This window comes from Ascaphus truei, chromosome 6 (assembly GCF_040206685.1).
Source record: "Ascaphus truei isolate aAscTru1 chromosome 6, aAscTru1.hap1, whole genome shotgun sequence".
Lineage (NCBI taxonomy): Eukaryota > Metazoa > Chordata > Amphibia > Anura > Ascaphidae > Ascaphus > Ascaphus truei.
Window position 1 is genome coordinate 117346477 of NC_134488.1, and position 20385 is coordinate 117366861.

The following is a 20385-nucleotide window of genomic DNA, read 5'->3' on the forward strand; positions in this document are numbered from 1 at the left end:
ACACGGCAGAGAAAAAGCAAGGTCTCTAACACGTTTCGTGCCAACAGGCTGGTCAAAACCTGTTCCTATAGCAGGTTTTAACCCACCTCCCAAGCAGTGCAAGATCTTTGCAACACTTTCCTGTTTGGGATAATTTGTTGCAAATGTTCTCAGCAGTTTGAGCTGCAAACGAACATTAGATAATGTTGCCATAGTAATATAAGGATACATGGTAGCTGTTGTGTTTCACTGACTGAAGCAGCCATTCAGTTAGTCACACAGCCAGGATTTTGACAGATTTATAACAGGAGCACCAAACGATTGACAGCTTAGGTAAGAATGTAGAATTATACGCCGTGAAGAATTGATGATCCAGGACACAATGCGGATTTTCAAAAAAATTTAATAAATGAAATAGCACCAAATACGACGTTTCGTCCTTCACAGAGGACTTTCTCAAGTGACTGGCATAAGAACCAGGAGCACCGGTTGTTGCAAGTATTTTCCTTTATCTATTGGTGTGCAGCGTTATCATTTTTTGAATTATACATCACATGTCACATGCTTTACATATACAAATAAGAAAAAGACAAAAAAGATGGACAGTGGTAATGCTGCTTTGATGAACTGGGGCCAATCTACATTTGAAAAGTAGTGGGAATTTTGCCTTTGCCCCAGTAAATCGGCCACAGCCTTATAGTTCGGGGACCCATATAAGGTTTAGGTTGGAGGGGTCTCATTACTGAAGTCTCCCCAACCGGTGTCAACGCTGGAGCAAAAAACAAAACAGCCCCAGGTTTATGAAAGAAAGAAAAAATGTCCCTTAAATAGCAATGTTTTTTCTTTGACAATAGGGTGCTGTTTATTGAAATACTTTCTGCAAAAGATTTCCAGGCAGCTAAACACACGTCCACGTCAGAAGAAGAAGGCGGTAACATGGGGCCTTGCTGGATGGGTGTCTTGCTCAGAATTCTTTTGTTTCTGGACACTGGGGCTGATGGACCATGTGTTGGGTTGGCTGCTACCATGTCCTACAAGTTCATCCTGTGTTAAATGTCTTTCAGATTCAAATAAAGGATTTTGACTTGGGACTGTAGCTAAGTGGGTCTTGATGATCATTAGATCCTACCACGTGACCTTTCATTGTCTCAGCCACGTGCCACTGTGTTAACCGCTTCGCTTTCACAACGCACCATAAAGCAGTGAGTGGATATTTTCTCCATTAGCCACAAGATCTGCTTGTTGCACGTCCGCAACGACCTTGGAAAAAGAAAACACCTTTTATGGGGACTACAGATGTAGCAGACATTATGTATGTATGTATGTATATCTTTGTTTATATAGCTCCCACAGAGGCTTTACAAAAGAGACAATTCAGTACAGGGAATTATAATACAATAAGCAAGAGTAACAGTCAGACAATAGGAAAGGAAATCCCTGCCCCAGAGAGTTTACAATCTAAGTGGTATGTTGGGAGATTTAAGACACAGCAGGTGAAAGATTAACTGCAGTAGATGGCAGTGCTTGGCCACAATGGTTGGTAGGAGTGACTGTGGGTGTGGGACAATAGCCACGAGTCTGGCTATTAAAATGCTTACTTTAAGAGGCGAGTTTTAAGGTTTGATTTAAAGGTGGGGAGAGAAGGTGCTTGGCCTATACACAGTGTGAGTGAATTCCCCAGGTAAGGCTAAGGCCCCGCTCCCAGAGTCAGCGCGCCCGTACTGCAGACAGGCGGGGCGCTGACATACACAGACCGCGATATGCGGTCTGTAGGGAGCGGGAGCCGGAGCGGGAGGTGGGCGGGAGTGGGAGGTTTGAGCGGGAGGGAGCGTGGCTTTAGCGGAGGGACCCGCTACTCACCCCCCCCCCTCCCTCCACAGCTCAGGTAAGTAAAGCAACACACACACACACTGACAGAGGCAGGCACACACATATATACACACACACACACACAGACAGAGGCAGGCACTCACGCACTCAGACACACATACACACACACAGACAGGCACGCACGCACTCAGACACACACACGCACTCAGACACACACACAGACAGGCACTCACGCTGCTTTCCCCCCACACTCCTCCCCGTTCCCGAAGCCTCTCCTCCTCCCGAAGCCTCCCCTCCCCATTGGCTCACAGCCACACCACGTGACACGTCAACGCTAGGGAACACCATTCTCTTGTATCCCATAGCGACTGATGCGCCACAGCGTGTAGTAAGCTGTGCAGCCAGGGGGGACCGGGACTGGCTCCGCAGGATTCCCCTGCTGGTGGGGAACTCGCGTGTGGCCGCCCGCGCCACAGAGCGCAGCGGAACCGAGGCCTAAGGCTAGGTCCCGAGTGCAGCCGGCGGCGCATGTGGCCATGCGTGCACCTCTCACCAGCCCTTTACCTGCTCCCTGGCTGTCCCTGGCTCCCAGGCTCACTGCGCACTGTGACACGTCAGCCGGCAGGGGCTACAGCAAGTTTGTGATCCCGAACGGTGACACGTCACATGGTGTGGCAGGGAGCCAATCAGAGAGGCGGGAGAGCGGGAGCTAGGGGGGGGGGGAGTCTGCTGAGCTCCGTGTGTGTGTCTGTGTGTGTGTGTGTGTAGGGGTGGCATATCTTTTTTTAGTTTGGCCGGCGTAGTGGCTCCGCCCCCTCATCATGGCCGCGCCTACAGAGCCCGTTTTGGCCACGCTCCCCGCGCCTCAGAACGCTGCCTGCAGACCACAGATCGCGGTATAGCACTCTGCACACGCCGCCAAGTCGCAAGGCGAACGTGCAGGCGCGTGCAGTGAGGCAGTGAGGGGAAAAGGTGAGAGAGAGCAGTAGGCTAAGGCCCCGGTTACTGCGTGCAAGCGCGCATCGGAGCGCCTGGCAGCACGTGCACCAGTTTCAGCCGTGACCTGTGGTCTGTGGTTACGCATACAGTGAAGAACAAGAGAATGCGACGGGGTGGGCATGGCAGGGGAAAGGCGGTCTCGAAGTGACTTGGGCCCGCCCCATAGAGGGCCGTATCTTGTTTGCACCGCGCGCACAGCCGCGAGCAGTGGGGACGAAGCCATAGAGGTGAAAGGGGTGGAGAGGGAGATAGTTATGGGTAGAGCTCAGGAGACGAGCAGGGGCATAGCGAGAGATCAAAGCGGATATGCAGAAAGGAGAGACTTAAATGTAAAAAGGAGAACTTTGTAGGTAATCCGAAATGTGATGGGAAGCCAGGAGAGCGATTTAAGGAGGAGATGAGCAGAGACTTTTGGGAGAAAGTGAAATTATTCTAGCAGCAGAATTTTGAATAGATTGCAAAGGAGAAAGTTGTGAGGCAGGGAGGCCTATAAGCATGGGAAATTTGAGGAGCTTAGTTTTTGATATGTTAAGTTTAAGGCAGGCGGAGCACCATCCACAAGGCTATAGCCACTCGCTGGCTGTGGGACATACACAGCTTGCCAGTGGGAGGGGTGACCATTGTCTGAAATCAGAAGAGAAGCGGGCTGGACTAAAGCACCATTTCACCCGTGGGGGTGGATGCCAGCCTGTGTAATAACGTCTGGTACATCCGTACGTCATATAAATTATCGATGATTCAAGGTTTTGCAGTTGCTGGTTGTAATGGCCTTGGTTACCCTACTGGATAGGGTAAGGTAGTTACTGGTGCCCACACTACCGGTACCTGTGCTGACCAATAATAATCTTTCGACAGATTTGGAGTACATTGCTCCATTTGAGACCTGTGTTAAGAAGCATTTAGGGAAAAGAAAGAGAAATCAAATGACAGCTTTTCCCCCAATTTATTGCTCCACTTTATTCTCCACAATGCATTGCAGGCACACCAGCGGCTAAGGGGTTAACAAGAGATGTGCGTTAAGGTTGAGTAAGCCGCCAAGGCGTCACTCTGAGGGTTGCCAACTGCTACCAGCCCATCTCGCGGGAGCACTGAATTAAAGGAATATTTAACGATTCCACGCTTCGTTATGCTTTATTAAAAGTTTAGTGCAGGCCTGCTCTGCTCCATCCATCAGCTGTGAAGGCTGACGTTTTATCCCCTTGTTTAGAAGTGGCTCAGTTCATGCCTGTCACTTCAACCATATCAAAGCTTCTCCCCCAGTCCCCTTCAGAGCCAAGCTTGCCGCTAATGGCAGTCGAACCCAGCAAGGTAACATCAGAAGAACAGTGCATGGATTTTCATGGAAAGGTAATGTGTTTAGCAATAACTGGTTCTCTTTCAGTTTGCAGTACCCATTAATAGACCTGGAACATGGGGGTTCTTCATAGGTGTGAGACCGCTATATATGTCACTATAAAAATACAATAGATAATGTCCTTGTCAAGGTTGTTAAGTGCTAGTAATTTAACAAATTTAAAAATGGTGTTGTCCTAAGTAGATAATATATATATATATATATATATATATATATATATATATATATATATATATATATATATATATATATATATATACTAGCTGAGAGCCCCGGCGTTGCCCGGGATGTTTGTGGTGTGGGTGTGGCATTTGGGTGAGGAGTGGTCAACGCGGCCCATGTGCGGTGGTAGTGCTGCTGTGGCTGTACTGATGGTGATTGTATCGGTGTGCTGATTTGGGAGGGTTTGGTGCTGATGTGGGGGTGCGGATGTGGTGTGCCGATGGGGGAGGTGCAAAGGTGCCGATGTGTGGGTGCTGATGGTGTTGATGGGGGCTGAGAATGGCAGGGAGCCGAGAATGCCAGTGTGCTGGGGGGGCATGGGATAGCGGTGTGCTGATGTGGTGGTGCTGGGGATAGTGTGTGTGTGTATACACGTGTGTGTGTGTGTGTATACATGTGTGTGTATACACGTGTGTGTGTGTGTGTATACGTGTGTGTATACACATGTGTGTGTGTATACATTATGTGTATGTATACGTGTGTGTGTATACGTGTGTGTGTATGTCTACATGTGTGTGTGTGTATGTCTCCATGTGTGTGTGTACGTGTACATGTGTGTGAGTATACGTGTACATGTGTGTGTGTACGTGTCTACGTGTACATGTGTGTGTGTCTACGTGCGTGTATGTTTCTACGTGTGTGTGTGTGTGTCTATGTGTGTGTGTGTATACGTGTGTGAATACGTGTGTGTGTGTGTGTCTACGTGTGTGTGTGTCTACGTGTGCCTGTGTGTATACGTGTGTGAATACGTGTGTGTACATGTGTGTGTATACGTGTGTCTACGTGTGTGTGTATGCGTGCGCCTACGTGTGTGTGTGTATACGTGTGTGTGTGTGTGTACGTGTGTATACGTGTGTGTATATACGTGTGTATACGTGTGTGTGTAAACGTGTGTCTGTGTGTATACGTGTGTCTGTGTGTATACGTGTGTCTGTGTGTATAGGTGTGTGTGTGTATAGGTGTGTGTGTGTGTACGTGTGTCTGTGTGTGTACGTGTGTCTGTGTGTGTACGTGTGTCTGTGTGTGTACGTGTGTCTGTGTGTGTACGTGTGTCTGTGTGTGTACGTGTGTCTGTGTGTGTACGTGTGTCTGTGTGTGTACGTGTGTCTGTGTGTGTACGTGTGTCTGTGTGTGTACGTGTGTCTGTGTGTGTACGTGTGTACGTGTGTACGTGTGTACGTGTGTACGTGTGTCTACATGTGTCTACGTGTGTCTCCGTGTGTCTACGTGTGTCTGTGTGTCTACGTGTGTCTGTGTGTCTACGTGTGTGTGTGTGTCTGTGTGTCTACGTGTGTCTGTGTGTATACGTGTGTGTGTGTGTGTGTGTGTGTGTATAGCTGTGTGTATGTATAGGTGTGTGTGTGTCTACGTGTGTGTGTGTGTCTGTCTACGTGTGTGTGTCTGTCTACATGTGTGTGTGTGTGTGTCTGTCTACATGTGTGTGTGTCTACATGTGTGTGTCTGTGGACATGTGTGTGTGTCTGTCGACGTGTGTGTGTGTGTGTGCCTACATGTGTGTGTGTGTGTGCCTACATGTGTGTGTGTGTGTGTGTGCCTACATGTGTGTGTGTCTACATGTGTGTGTGTGTCTGTGTGTGTGTGTGTGTGCCTACGTCTGTGTGTGTGTGTGTGTGTGTGTGTGCCTACATGTGTGTGTGTCTACATGTGCGTGTGTGTGTGTGTGCCTACATGTGTGTGTGTGTGTGTCTACATGTGTGTGTGTGCGCGTGTGTGTGCGTGTGTGTGTAGCTAAGAGACCCGGCGTTGCCCGTGAGTTAAATTTCCCGCTGGAGGAGGGGGAGAGCGGACGGAAGGAGAGGGAGAGCGGACGGAAGGAGAGGGAGAGCGGACGGAGAGCGGACGGGAGGGCGGACGGAGAGCGAGCGGGAGGGCGGACATAGAGCGGACGGGGAGGGCGGACGGAGAGCGGACGGGAGGGCGGACGGAGAGCGGACGGGAGGAGGAGGAGGGGGGGAGAGCGGACGGGAGGAGGAGGAGGGGGGGAGAGCGGACGGGAGGAGGAGGAGGGGGGGAGAGCGGACGGGAGGAGGAGGAGGGGGGGGAGAGCGGACGGGAGGAGGAGGAGGGGGGGAGAGCGGACGGGAGGAGGAGGAGGGGGGGAGAGCGGACGGGAGGAGGAGGGGGGGAGAGCGGACGGGAGGAGGAGGGGGGGGAGAGCGGACGGGAGGAGGAGGGGGGGAGAGAGCGGACGGGAGGAGGAGGGGGGGGGGGGGAGAGCGGACGGGAGGAGGAGGAGGGGGGGGAGAGCGGACGGGAGGAGGAGGAGGGGGGGGAGAGCGGACGGGAGGAGGAGGGGGGGAGAGCGGACGGGAGGAGGAGGGGGGAGAGCGGACGGGAGGAGGAGGGGGAGAGCGGACGGGAGGAGGAGGAGGAGGGGGAGAGCGGACGGGAGGAGGAGGAGGGGGAGAGCGGACGGGAGGAGGAGGGGGGGGGGAGAGCGGACGGGAGGAGGAGGAGGGGGGGAGAGCGGACGGGAGGAGGAGGAGGGGGGAGAGCGGACGGGAGGAGGAGGGGGGGAGAGCGGACGGGAGGAGGAGGGGGGGAGAGCGGACGGGAGGAGGAGGGGGGGAGAGCGGACGGGAGGAGGAGGGGGGGGAGAGCGGACGGGAGGAGGAGGGGGGGGAGAGCGGACGGGAGGAGGAGGGGGGGAGAGCGGACGGGAGGAGGAGGGGGGGGGGAGAGCGGACGGGAGGAGGAGGGGGGGGAGAGAGCGGACGGGAGGAGGAGGGGGGGGGAGAGCGCGGACGGGAGGAGGAGGGGGGGGGAGAGAGCGGACGGGAGGAGGAGGGGGGGAGAGAGCGGACGGGAGGAGGAGGGGGGGGGGAGAGAGCGGACGGGAGGAGGAGGGGGGGGAGAGCGGACGGGAGGAGGAGGAGGGGGGGGGAGAGTGGACAGGAGGGGGGGTGGGTTGGTTAAAATTTCCGGGTCTCTCCTCTCCACTCCCCCTGTATGTTTCTCCGCTCCCCCCCTCTCTCTCCCCTCCTGCCCCCCCCATGTGACACAGACACACACACACAGTGACACACACAGTGAGAGACACACACACACACAGTGTCACACACACACAGTGAGAGACACACACACAGTGAGAGACACACACACAGTGTCACACACACACACACACACACAGTGAGACACACACACACACACAGTGACACACACAGTGACACACACAGTGACACACACACACACACACACAGTGGCACACACACACACACACACAGTGACACACACACGTCACCTCTCCTTCGGGGCGCCGCCATCTTAGGTGCCGCGTGTCCCCCCGCCGGGGAGGTGAGTGCGGGAGGGAGTAGAGCGGGAGGGAGGTGAGTGCGGGAGTGGAGCGGGAGGGAGTGGAGCGGCTTCCGGCCGCCTCTTAGGTGCCGCGTGTGCCAACCCCCGCCAGGGAGGGAGTGGAGCGGGAGGGAATGGAGCGGCTTCCGGGCGCCTCTTAGGTGGGCGCGTGTCCCCCCGCCGGGGAGGGACTGGGAGGGAATGGAGTGGGAGGTGAGTGGAGCGGGAGGGAATGGAGTGAGCGGGAGGGAGTGGAGCGGCTTCCGGCCGCCTCTTAGGTGGGCGCGTGTCCCCCCGCCGGGGAGGGACTGGGAGGGAATGGAGTGGGAGGTGAGTGGAGCGGGAGGGAATGGAGTGAGAGGGAGGTGAGTGGAGCGGGAGGGAATGGAGTGGGAGGGAGGTGAGTGTGATGGGGGGGGGAGAGGACAGAGAGGGGTGTGTGTGTGTGTGTGTGTGTGTGTGTGTGTGACACACTGTGTGTGTGTTTTTTTTTTTTTTTTTTGTGGACCTTTGGCCCGTCACTCCGCCTCAGGCCAATGCGAGGTGTGGGGGGCGGGCCAAGGGGGTGGTGTGAGTGTGTGAGGCCAATGCGAGGTGTGGGGGGCGGGCCAAGGGGGTGGTGTGAGTGTGTGAGGCCAATGAGAGGTGTGCGGGGGTGGGCGGCCCAAGGGACCAATGAGATTGCCGCTAGGGACACCGGACATCCAGACAGGCAGGCAAACATACAGTGCTTTCACTAATATAGTATAAAGATATAATAATATACACAGTGCATAAAACATATGCATTACAAATACACACACTTACAGACACACAGACCCACACAGACCCACACACACACACATCAACAGACACGAACCGGGAGATGCAGAGAGGAGCAGCTATGGAGAGCTCTGCAGCGCCACCTGCTGCCCGGAAGTGGTTAGGCAGACAGACAGCCTCCTCCCGGCTGCAGCTGTTCTGTGATCAGCTCCGCACTCCGCAGCCGGCGTCCTCCGCTCTCCTCCTACCCGCCCAAGCCTGTGTCTATCTGAAGAGAGACAGATGGGCCGCCGACAGTGGGGGGAAGAGCAGGCCACACGAGCAGGGGCCCCTGCGCTATAGCTACGCCCCCGTGTGGCCAAATCATAAAGCATCCTGTAGGTAGAGGAAAGAATATACTTATTTGGTGTTACAGTGGCCATTTAAGTCCCTTCCAAAAACAGATGCAATGAAAATGACAGTGACCGCAAGAGGGGGGAGTTCAGAATAGAACCACTTACATATGTCACTTGAATTGTAACCTGCATCTTGGTCTCGGCTGCCGTTTTCAAGTTGAAGGTCACGTAACACTGGCCACGCCCCAAACAAGAGTGTGAAGGTCACGTAACACTGGCCACGCCCCGAACAAGAGTGTGAAGGTCACGTAACACTGGCGACGCCCCGAACAAGAGTGTGAAGGTCACGTAACACTGGCCACGCCCCGAACAAGAGTGTGAAGGTCACGTAACACTGGCCGCGCCCCGAGAAGAGTTTGGAACTCAAAACTGGCATGCTGGATCAGTGGCGTAGCTAGACATCCGCGGGCCCCCGGGCCCCATTAATATTAATTCTGGCTGCAATTTTTCTTCCCTCCCCCATACTCTCCCTGATCCTCCATCATCTCACCCCCTCCTCCGCCTACTAATCTCTCCCCTCTTCCCTCCCCCCATCCTCTCTCCTCCCTGCCCCCTATCCTCTCCTTCCTCCTCATCCTCTCTCCTCCCCCCTCACCCCACGCCCCCCCCCCCCATCAGCAGCGGCTAAATGCCTGCGGCGTGTCGACCGCGCCAAAATGTCTGACCGGCATACATCGGCCACTTGTAGCAAAAAGAAGTGTATTCAACCACATCCATAGTAGAAAAACGAACGTTTATCCGAAAATGTTACTCCATCTATCTTTCAAATGTCTCTCTGCAACTACTTTTTGCCCTTCCTCTCCCAACACCTGCCTCTCTATTTTCTGTTCCCCCTTAGTCTCAGATATAAAAACATGTTATTTCAGCGGATGGAGATGCAGTGTTGTGGCCAATAAAAGGAATCACTCCTGCACATGCTTATAGTGGGGGGGGTCCCCTAAACTCATTTTTATTAAAAATTCCAAACAAAAATACTTCAGTAGTTAAACATACAGCGGACATGCAACATTTTTACTACTTTAAAATGTGTCAAAAGCGGCAGATTTTCCCTTTTTTGATTATACAAAAAAAATTACAGCGAGGCGTTAATAAAAAATTGCGATCCATTATAATATTAGAACTTTTTTTTTTATATATATAGTTATTTTGGGATGTTACAATGCCTGCCATCTTGCTACCTAATTATACAATTGCATATTACACATTATCTGCGGTTTGATTAAAATGCAAAATTTTACAACAAAAAAAAATTATATTTTTAAAAAGCATTTCTCGATATTCTATCAAGCTTTGCACCTTTTAATAATTAAATAAATCTCTGAAAAATACACACTCAGGTAGTTTAACTGCAGGTCACGTCATAGTGGCTAAGCGTCAGACAAAGTCGGTCGTGACATACCTCCCAGAATCCTCGCCTGCCTCTTCACCACCATGTGACACACGATAATGGCGTGACTGAAGCAGGTGGGGGACCTATAGACATATGCAGATACACTCATGGGTAGGCTTGACATTATAAGGCATTTAGTCACCCCAACAGGATTGTCTGCTTCCGAAATTTACGAAACGCTTAAGTTGAAGCCTATTTCTTGAGTCTCAAGGCAAGTAAAGGAACACATTTTTTTTGATGAATCTGCCAATGTCACCAACTCTACTCTTTAAAAAAAAAAAAAAAAAAAAAAAAAAATTTCACATGGTCACAAGATCGGCCCTGAACTATATATGCTGTGAAGGCTCTTCCCTATGTTAAAGAGTCCAGTCCCCCTCATTTGAATGGAGCGGATCTATTCTCCAGCATCTGGATGCAGCTTCACTGCATAATTTAACAGGTTCCCCCACCCAGTGCAATATTTGGGGTTGGAAGCTTTTTATTTTTAAAAAAAAATTTAAGCTTTGTATTTTCTGCAAGGTGAAATAACCCACGTAAGGATTAAATATCATTTATACAACGGATTTGTATATAAAAAAAAAAAAATATATATATATAATAAAATGTAAATTTGGAACACCAACTTCTAATCCTGATAAATATGACGATGTATAGATCTAGGGATATATCCAGTAGTTCATTTTACTCAGTAGTTAAAATGAAATGCACAAAAAAATAAAATGAAATATTAGGACTTCTGGCATTTACAGGCATACCCCGCATTAACGTACGCAATGGGACCGGAGCATGTATGTAAAGCGAAAATTTACTTAAAGTGAAGCACTACCTTTTCCTCACTTATTGATGCATGTACTGTACTGCAATCGTTATATACGTGCGTAACTGATGTAAATAAGGCATGTGTAACAGGCTCTATAGTCTCCCCGCTTGCGCACAGCTTCAGTACAAGTAGGGAGCCGGTATTGCTGTTCAGGACGTGCTGACAGGCGCATGCGTGAGCTGCCGTTTGCCTATTGAGCGAGATGTACTTACTCGTGAGTGTACTTAAAGTGAGTGTCCTTAAACCGGGGTATGCCTGTACAACGTAATAAAAATTCATGCAAAAGTTTAGTGTCTGCTAACCCTTTCAGCACACACCCCACTTGACCATCAAAACCGTTAGCAGGAAATTAGGACATGGTAACATTAAATGATATGGGGGCGGGGGAGAGATAACCGTGTCTGCCTTACTGTCTGAATTGGACAATGATACGGAGTATCACTATATGCCTTCAACTAGTAACAAACGTGCTGCACTGTATATAGATGCAGATGTATCTCTACTAAACATTTCCAGCCCCTGACAATGAACATGTTGCGCTGTATAATGATGCAGAGTATCTCTATACCCTTCCACTCTCGGTGTCAGATTTTTAGGTTTTCTATTAAACCAGTTTGTAGGCATTATAAGTAGGAGGGGGGCGAGGGGGGGAGGTTGAAAGATGCTGGGTTTACCTGTACTATATAATCAACATGTTCCCACAAACAGTGCAGATTGCTGCTCTAAAAAGGTGCAATTTTCTCCAATAGGACTGATCCTTAATGTGAGCGCAATGTAATGCCCTGTAAAGCTCGTTTTCTTGCCCCCCATTTGTTTTTCATGTTTTGACTTTTACTTTTTATTTCAAAAAGGCCCAAAGCCTCTGTTAGTAGCGTTTCCATGGCAACCTCTGATTCTTACTCACTTGCTCCACCCGAGCAGGCAGAGCTGAGAGAGGCTTTCCATGAAGACGTCATAGAGACCCATCAATGAAGCGGTCTTATCCTGAGCTCCTCTGATAAGCCTCTTTGAAGTCCAGTGATATCCCGAAGGGAGATTTGTTCAACAGCCATTTTGTAGGAATAAAACCAGTTAAAAATCAGAATGGGGAAACTAGAGGTGAAAACAGACCCTGTAGGGCATTTTTCTTTTTTTTGCAGTCCCCCCCATAGCAGCGCCATCTCCGTCATGCATGAAACCAGCATGGCGTCATTCTGCTTGGAAGCCATGTTGGTGAAGGCGTTGAAGCCAGAACAGCTCTGGTGATGGTATAGGTAATGGCAGCCGCTTCGTTCGGTCATCGGTAATGGTAGCCACGAAAGGTCGGCATGGTCAGCGGCCATATTTAGCATGTCTGGAAGCAAGAGGCAGCTGATGTGGTAATCACAGCAGCAGGCTGATGTCATAAGCCAGGGGCATGATGGCGAAGAGGGCGTGGCTTGCAGTCTCTAATTTGGCAAATAGGTTAACCCCTCAGAAGGGCGATATAAGTTAATGATGTCACAAGATGAAAGGTTTGCGATCCCGAATTTGGCAGGCAGATGTTGAAGCCGCAGGAAGGTTAATGGTGTCAGATAAGCTGGGGATGTCATGAGACCAACGGAGTCAGAAACCAGCAGTATGTTAAGGCAGCAGGGTGTGAATTGTCAGGCATGGGGAGGGTCAGAAAAGAGGCATCTCAGTATGGCTCCGACTTTAGACTCTTGTACAGGCAACAGGTGAAAATCATCCCGAAAAGCTAGAAAAAGAAAAAACAAAATATGTTGAAAAAGAGTGTATATATATATATATATATATATATATATATATATATATATTTTTTTTTTTTTTAATTATAATTATTTTTTAAAATCGGTGTCCCTGGACACGGTTGCGCCAGGAGACGGAGAACCCTAAAGAATTCGTAATCAAATCTCAAAACATCCTGCAGCCTGTCCTCACAAATCTAAGATGGCCGCCCTCCCGCTCACCTGTACACAGGCAATGCCAATGCCCACAGCTCCGATGATCAGCAGGTGGGAGCGGATGAAGGTTTCGAGCTTCGTGATGCAGCCACCCTGTGGGGGGGGGGGAAGAGAGAGGAAGCATCACCGACCCAAACACTATAACCCTTCAATGAAAAGTAGCAAATATAGAATATGGTAACGAGACCTATTATATCGCTGCACAAGGGCAAGGTGGACGAGGGTATAAAAAAGGTGCCAGCCACGGGTGGACATGACTAGTGCCAGCAGACAGGCAGCCATGTAACAGATACACACAGTTCAGCTGGGGGGCTGGTCCACTAGAGTACACAGCAATGGGGGCGCAGAGGGATGTCCGCAGGTTGGTAGCGGATGCCCATCTTGCAAGGTGATAAACGGACAATGGCTGCTGGCTGACAACAGAACTTGGTAAGCAGGTACATTGGCAGGGGGAGTACATGGGATGTGTCCAGCTTGGTAGACTGCCACAGGACTAGTGGATACACAGGTGTGCCAGCAGGTTGGTAGACTGGTGATGGGCATACAGAGGGTGCCCACAGATGTTCAGTGGGTACCACAGGGAGTGTCTGCAGTTTGGTAGTGGGTACATCGAAGGGTTGCCTGAAGGACAGTAGTTGGGGCTTGTCCCAACCACTTACCTCCACCTTGTAGATGTTAGAGGGGTGGTCTCTGAGGCCGCATTCCTGGGTCACAGTCTTGCAGCAGCTGTCTGGAACCACGCGGCCTTTGGCCTTGGGGGAATTTATCCAGACGCTGTCCATCCAGTCCTTGGAGTTATTGCTGCCACAGCATTTAAACTGTGAGGGGCAGGGGGGGAGGAGAAAGAAGGAGAGAGCAGGGGTAAAAGGAGCGGGAGAGCGGAGATGGGGGAGGGAAGGAGGCAGAGAGAGAGAGAGAGAGAGAGATGGGAGACAGACTTAAAAATACTTATTTTAACCACTGAATGTATAAACAGAAGATTCCACATAAGATGAATTATAAAAAAAAACACAAGTGCTTAATTAATAAAGCTTGAGTTAAGTTTAGCTTGCCCAAATAGGTGCCAATTAGCACGTTCTCTCCCCTGGCCCGCCAACAGCTTGCCTAGGACCCAGGACTGAAGTTTTGACCTGGGCCCTGGGTTGCTGAGAAGGAAGAGATCAGCCTGGCAGCGGAAGAGGACCTTGCTGACCAGAAGTTGAACCCCACTTACAGGATTACCCAGCCACACACCCCGTCTCAGCCGCCAGGCCTGCTCTCCCTTCCATGTCAGCGACTCTCCCTCTATTCTTTTTGTATTTTGCGCCACAACTGAAAATGAAGTTAGAAAACTCTAGAGCAGTTCAACCGGGGTTCCCCGGGCATGCCATTTTTAGGTCATTTGAAAATTGTACCAAATACAGAAGAATTTACAATGCATCTGATCTCAGACGCGCTGTTAGAGAGGGTTGGGGTTCCTTACAATGCATCTGATCTCAGACGTGCTATGAGAGAGGGTTGGGGTTCCTTACAATGCATCTGATCTCAGACTCGCTATGAGAGAGGGTTGGGGTTCCTTACAATGCATCGGATCTCAGACACGCTATGAGAGAGGGTTGGGGTTCCTTACAATGCATCTGATCTCAGACGCGCTATGAGAGAGGGTTGGGGTTCCTTACAATGCATCTGATCTCAGACATACTATTAGAGAGGGTTGGGGTTCCTTACAATGCATCGGATCTCAGACACGCTATGAGAGAGGGTTGGGGTTCCTTACAATGCATCTGATCTCAGACGCGCTATGAGAGAGGGTTGGGGTTCCTTACAATGCATCTGATCAATGAAACAGCAAAAAAGTGTAAAATCAAGATTTACAAAAGGTTCCCAAGTGGCTGCACTCAGTCTCTCGGTATACGAGACCATCATAGTCAGGGTATTCAATTGTCCCATATGAGGAGATATCATCTCTCTCACTACAAAATGACACACTAAAGAGGGTATCTACTAAAGTCGCACAATAAATAAATTATTTATACACTATTTATACATTATTTGTACACTAGGATATTGAGATATTATATCTTCAACGCCATTTGAGAGTCTATACTGAGCTGCCCATCTGGGGATTTTTTTAACATGAGTTTATATATTTTTCATATCGTCGCTGCTATAATTTAATAAAATGCATTTATTTTGCGCCTTTAGTAGATGCCCACTTTAGTGTGTCATTTTGTAGTGAGAGATACATCTCATCAAATGGGACAGCTGAATACCCTGACTAGGATGGTCTTGTATACCGAGAGACTGAGTGCAGCCACTTGGGAACCTTTGTAAATCTTGATTTACACTTTTGCCGTTTCATTGTATTCCCATCCCAACATCTTTGTAAACTAAAATGGCAACAAGCCGACTCTTTAAGACCCATATTTTGCACGCAAGGGTTAACAGCATCAGTCCCACGCAAGAGGTAGCCAGCCTCCTGTGGATCCCGACAATGGCGATCGGGCCGCGTCTCCCACACGAAATAAGTCTTCTAAAAGAGGGCCAGGAGGATCATGAGAACAGGGAGAGGAGGCAAAAACATTAGAATTATCCTAAAAATCTGTTTAAAATCTAAGATCTGTTGTATTCAACTGATGGAAAAACTCTAAACTATTTGTACAAACCCCCCCCCCCCCCCCCCAAAAAAAAATGAATTAGAAATATCCCAGAATCGGTAACAACGGAAAACCTCTGCCCTTTCCTGAACAAGCTCTTCACGGAGATTGACCCGGCCCTGGGAGGAACGAGAGCTTGAGATGGATCGCGCACACAGGGCCCTAGGCTCCAGGTCGGAGGACCCGAAGAGAAGACATGTGATCGTGCGGCTGCACCATTACTCCACCAAGGAGAGGAGAATCGCCCTCCTGCAGGGAGAGGGGGGGTATCCCTTTTGAAATTGCCTCCCTACAGGTCTTTAATGACCTTTCAAAGATCACTGTGTCCAAACAACGGGACCTGAAGCCGCAGACTACCCATCTGAGAGAGAGGGGAGTCTGCTACAGGTGGGGCTCAGAGTCGCCCGACAGTTTCCTGCAGGGCCTGGGGATTACCTCTATGGAGGACGTGGGTTGCCCTTCCGAGGCCACCGAGATTCGGATGTTCCGGTGACCCTGCGCGCGGCTTCAGCAGCGGCCCGAAAGCAAGGCGTATGTGAGCTAGCCGACCTGATCGAGGTTGCACCCTGATCGCCATGGCAGTTACTTTTGACTTTTCTCGGCGAGCCCAGAGTCAGAACTTTGTCTCTGGGCAGCCCCTCCCCCCTCTTTTTGGGCACCTACTCCTATCTGTCCCCTTGGGGTCCTGATGGGGCCTGACAACATGACCCCTGTGGGTTGGGGCGAGGCGAAGATGCCGGCTGCCAGTTCCAGAGCTGTTTGGCCCGGGCTGAGCCAGATGGGTGTCCGCCCTGCTCCCCATGCAAACGCCTGGGCTTGTCCCCCTCCTTTCATCTCCATGGTCCCAAAACATACAACCTGTGGGTTTCGGCCGAGGCGTCCTTGGTCTGCCCTGATGCGCGGTGGGTCAGAACCAGGTCTTGTCACACTCAGACACCTCAGACACCTCAGACACCCTGTTATTTCCTATGGAGATTGATTGGTCCCAGAGGTCTGAGATCTTATATTATATACGAATGCTATTATAGGTCTCCCCAGTTCAGCTCTGCTTGGAGTATGGTTCAATGTACATGTCAGCTAGAGAGTATGCGTTTCCTGCTGTTTTCTCACCCCGTTAGCCCGGTTTGCAAAGCTTTTGTGTAGGTTTCTGAAGAATGTTACTCCCACGACAAGCCGTATGTGCAAGCTGCAAAAGAACGCAGCACAACCTACTCTTACTTGGTGAATTTTGGCTCATACTAAATACTAATGAGTATAATGCTGAAAGAGATAAAGTAATAAAGAAATGGTTGGTTTCATTATTAGCATGTGGGCCCCCTATCCCATGCTCCTTGTGGACTCCAAGCCCCGGGACCGGGGATGTCGCCCTTGGGCTGGTTGCTCAACAAGCCGGTCGGCCTTCTGACTGGTCTGTGTGTTTCCGGGTGTTATTCACATCCAACCTCCTTAACATCCCCCCCTCCCCCAATTAAGTTTTTATTTAGAATCCATGTTAAGTTTTTGGGCTGGAACAAGCCCACTATCACCCCCTCACCCCAAGGTACCAAACGCAACGAAGGAAAGGACAACTTCCATGCAGGTCCTCTTCAGCCCTGGGTTCCCAGGTGAGCCCCACTCTGTGGTTGAAAGTAAAATAAAGAAAACTCCAAAACAATTAGATTATGGCTAAACTACTTCCGCTATAACTTATAATCACTTAATGTGAAGGGACTCCATTCCAATAGGAAAAGACGATGAGCTCTTCTAGAATTTGAAAGGGCTAAAGGGGATATCCTATTTCCCCAAAAAACCTATTAAAAATGTCCAAGATCCTCCTAACACATTTAAAAATATTTATCCGACCTACTACTATTCCTATCACAGCAAAAAAAAAAAGAGCAGTAGCCATATTAAATCAAGCAAGGTGTTCCCTTTAAAACAATAACGGTGATAACAGACCCGGAGGAGGGAAGATTTCTGATAAGTCACGGCTCTCTCTCGGGTTCGGCCTTAACACTAGTTAACATACATGCGCCAAATGACAACCAGGCAGAATTTCTGAGAAAAGTTGTGGCATCAGTTGACTCAATTTCTAAATTCACCAATAATAGGAGGGGACCTGAACACGGTATTTTCCCCCGGATCAAGACAGATCCAATATCCCGGACCAAACCCATTCAACACTAGTACTGTACATAGAACCTCCAAGAAATGTAGAGAACCAACTAGGGAATTCACCTTGATAGACACGTAGAGCGTTGCACCAAGGCCAAACAGATTGTTCCTATTTCTCCACCCCACAACATATTCTAGATTGGACTATTTTCTGCTCTCCAAGGACATATTTCAAGCAACCTCCCATTCCAATATTGGGCTAATTACATGATCAGACCATGCCACTGTTGACCCAACTCTCTCCCCTCCTTTTGTTAGAAATATTGTATTTCATTGGAGGCTAAATAAATCCCTGTTAAACCATCCGGAAACCAAAAACAAAAATTAAGCACACTTTGGAGGAGTACTTCAGTTTAAACAGGGGTTCCGTAGAGTCACCTTAACTTCTGTGGGAGGCTCATAAGGCCATGTTTAGGGGTGTTTTCATTTCAGTTGCCTCACATAGGAAGAACGCAAAACAGAAATTAAAGATCTGTCAGACAAAATGGTTATCCTGGAGCAAAAACATAAAAATAATCCATCGAAAAAGCTTTATAAGTCCCTATCAGAAGCCAGGCAGCCCTTAAAAACAGGTTCAAATAGAGAAGGTTGAGCGAGCTTTAAAGTGGACAAACAAGTCTACTATGACAAAAGGAAATAAGGCAGATAGGATTTTGGCCAGCAAACTTAGCTTTCATTCCTCGAAGTCACAAATTACTACAATCAAACGTAAAAATGGTGGGATCACTCACGATGACCAGAAGAAAAAAAAAAGAAAAAAAAAACACGAGTTCTCGGATTTTTATACAAAACTATATAATCTAAACTCCTCAGTAGGTCAGACACAGCTCTCACATTCAGATGCAATATCCAAATACTTCAAATATTTGATTAGAACTATTTGATGCATTAGGAGCACATTAAAAGGGGGGAGGGGAAGTGAGTATATACAGATGTAGCAAGACTCCCGTCTCAAAAGCAAATCCACCGCTCTGGAGACCGTCAGACGCGGTCGCACTGCGGGGTTCCGTGCTTCCGGATTGGACCCCAGACCGTGATAATCCTCAGGCGACAGGGGCAGTCGTGGTCACAATCACGTTGTTTTGTCCCGGTGTCTTGCTACATTAGAAGACACACGCAAGCGCAATTCAACGCGAGATTTCCGTGTGTCAATATTATGGCAAAAATGGCATTTGCAACGCTTAGTACATAGGTTGGACCGGCCTCCAACGGGTCTGCTCAAACCTACAGTTGTTGGTAAGGCCTAGGTGTGTCCATCATATTGCACAGCGTTTTATCAATCGCACTAAAAAAGGACAGCTTGTTCCATTTGTACATATACTGTGACGGTAGGGACAATGCAGGTATTATAATAAAAGTGAAGCCCAACCAACGTTCTTACCAGTCAGGATGGGTGCCTTATATTGGTAGTATATCCCTGCTCGTGGGGCCGAAATGGCCCACTTGTGTGGAATGGTTTAGCCATGAAATGTGATGCTAGTATTTTCTGTCTTGTGTGCAGGGCTGGTAATTCTCTCAGCCTGCACACATTGAGATCTGGGTCTGCTATTCAAATGTGGGAGGTCAAGTGCTTCAGACATTGTTAGAAGTGTGGGGGGGAGGGGAGTGACAAGTTTGGGGAACAATACCTCCAGGTTTCCCACCCTTCTTAAACTCGCCTATGTGGGTTGTCCCAGAAACAAAGGTCGCCGCCCACACCCCGGATTGGCCCATCACAGACGAGCCCTTGCTCTGCGATTGGTCCGCACGCAACATCCGTGCACCGATTGGTCGGCAACCCGTTTTCCCCGCTTTCCTATGGATACGGGGAATCTACTGCATGTAAAGAGCTGCCGTTTTCAGCTCCAGAGACTAATCTGGTCGTAGCATAGTAGGCGTCGCCCGGGGTTTGTGCCGGAGACACCAAAGCGAGGCTCGTAGTGGAAACGAGCAGGTTATTTGAATGTGCTATAGCCCAAACAGCACACCTGGACTACGGAGGTAACCAAGACGGACGGAGAGTGGAAGCTGCCCAGGGTAAGCCATTGACCCAGTGCCTGGCACCTAATTAAGATAGGATTCCCCCCGTAGTCCCTGTTTTGGGTGAGTTTGTGCCAAAATTGTGTGCAGTGCTGTGCCTATTGACTCCAGTCAAAATAGACTCCTTTTGCTCTGTCTGGTGTATTTGATCCTGGTGTTAAGTGTCCTAGTCACCTGTGACACCTACCCCCAGGATTACCACTGAACTGGGGTACGGAAGGTGATATTATGGCGCAAAGGAAGGATCAGTCTAGGGACGCCTGCCTTATAATAAAAATGAATAAACTCATCTCAAATTACCAATAAAAATAAAATGATACCTACAGGAGAAGCTAAATATTTTTGGCTGGAAAAATACCCAGAATTTTAAACCTAGATTATCAATTTTATGAATGTTTGAATTAATAAAAATGCCTACATTGATTTAAAAAATAAATAATAATAATACCTTCTACATTAAGAGACAGCAGTTTAGACGCGCATGCGCGACCGAGGAGTGAATGGCTGCCTAACCTGAGAGCTCCGTTCCCCCGCAGCATTAAATAAAGATAAAATACCAACAAAACC

The 20385-nt window shown here is 49.3% G+C and overlaps 2 protein-coding genes across 3 annotated transcripts in view; one reads left to right on the forward strand and one right to left on the reverse strand.

Moving 5' to 3' along the window:
* Nucleotides 1-20385, forward strand: part of IGSF21 (immunoglobin superfamily member 21) — a 462769-nt gene that overhangs the window by 68679 nt on the left and 373705 nt on the right. The window lies entirely within an intron of this gene.
* LOC142497740 (CD151 antigen-like) lies at nt 9775-13849 on the reverse strand. The gene is made up of 3 exons (XM_075605993.1): nt 13669-13849; nt 13016-13102; nt 9775-12783 (listed from the first exon to the last, which is right to left on the reverse strand). Exons 1-3 carry the CDS (start codon nt 13789-13791, stop codon nt 12724-12726), a joined length of 270 nt encoding a protein of 89 aa, XP_075462108.1. The 5' UTR covers nt 13792-13849; the 3' UTR covers nt 9775-12723.

What these genes read in the sequence shown, in the direction of transcription:
- LOC142497740 (XM_075605993.1), bottom strand. Translation starts at nt 13,791, where the DNA reads ATGGACAGCGTCTGGATAAATTCCCCCAAGGCCAAAGGCCGCGTGGTT. An exon ending in CTAACATCTACAAGGTGGAG is followed by an intron (nt 13,103 to 13,668) that starts GTAAGTGGTTGG and finishes CCCCCCCCACAG; the next exon opens with GGTGGCTGCATCACGAAGCT. An exon ending in TTGGCATTGCCTGTGTACAG is followed by an intron (nt 12,784 to 13,015) that starts GTGAGCGGGAGG and finishes TTCTTTTTCTAG; the next exon opens with CTTTTCGGGATGATTTTCAC.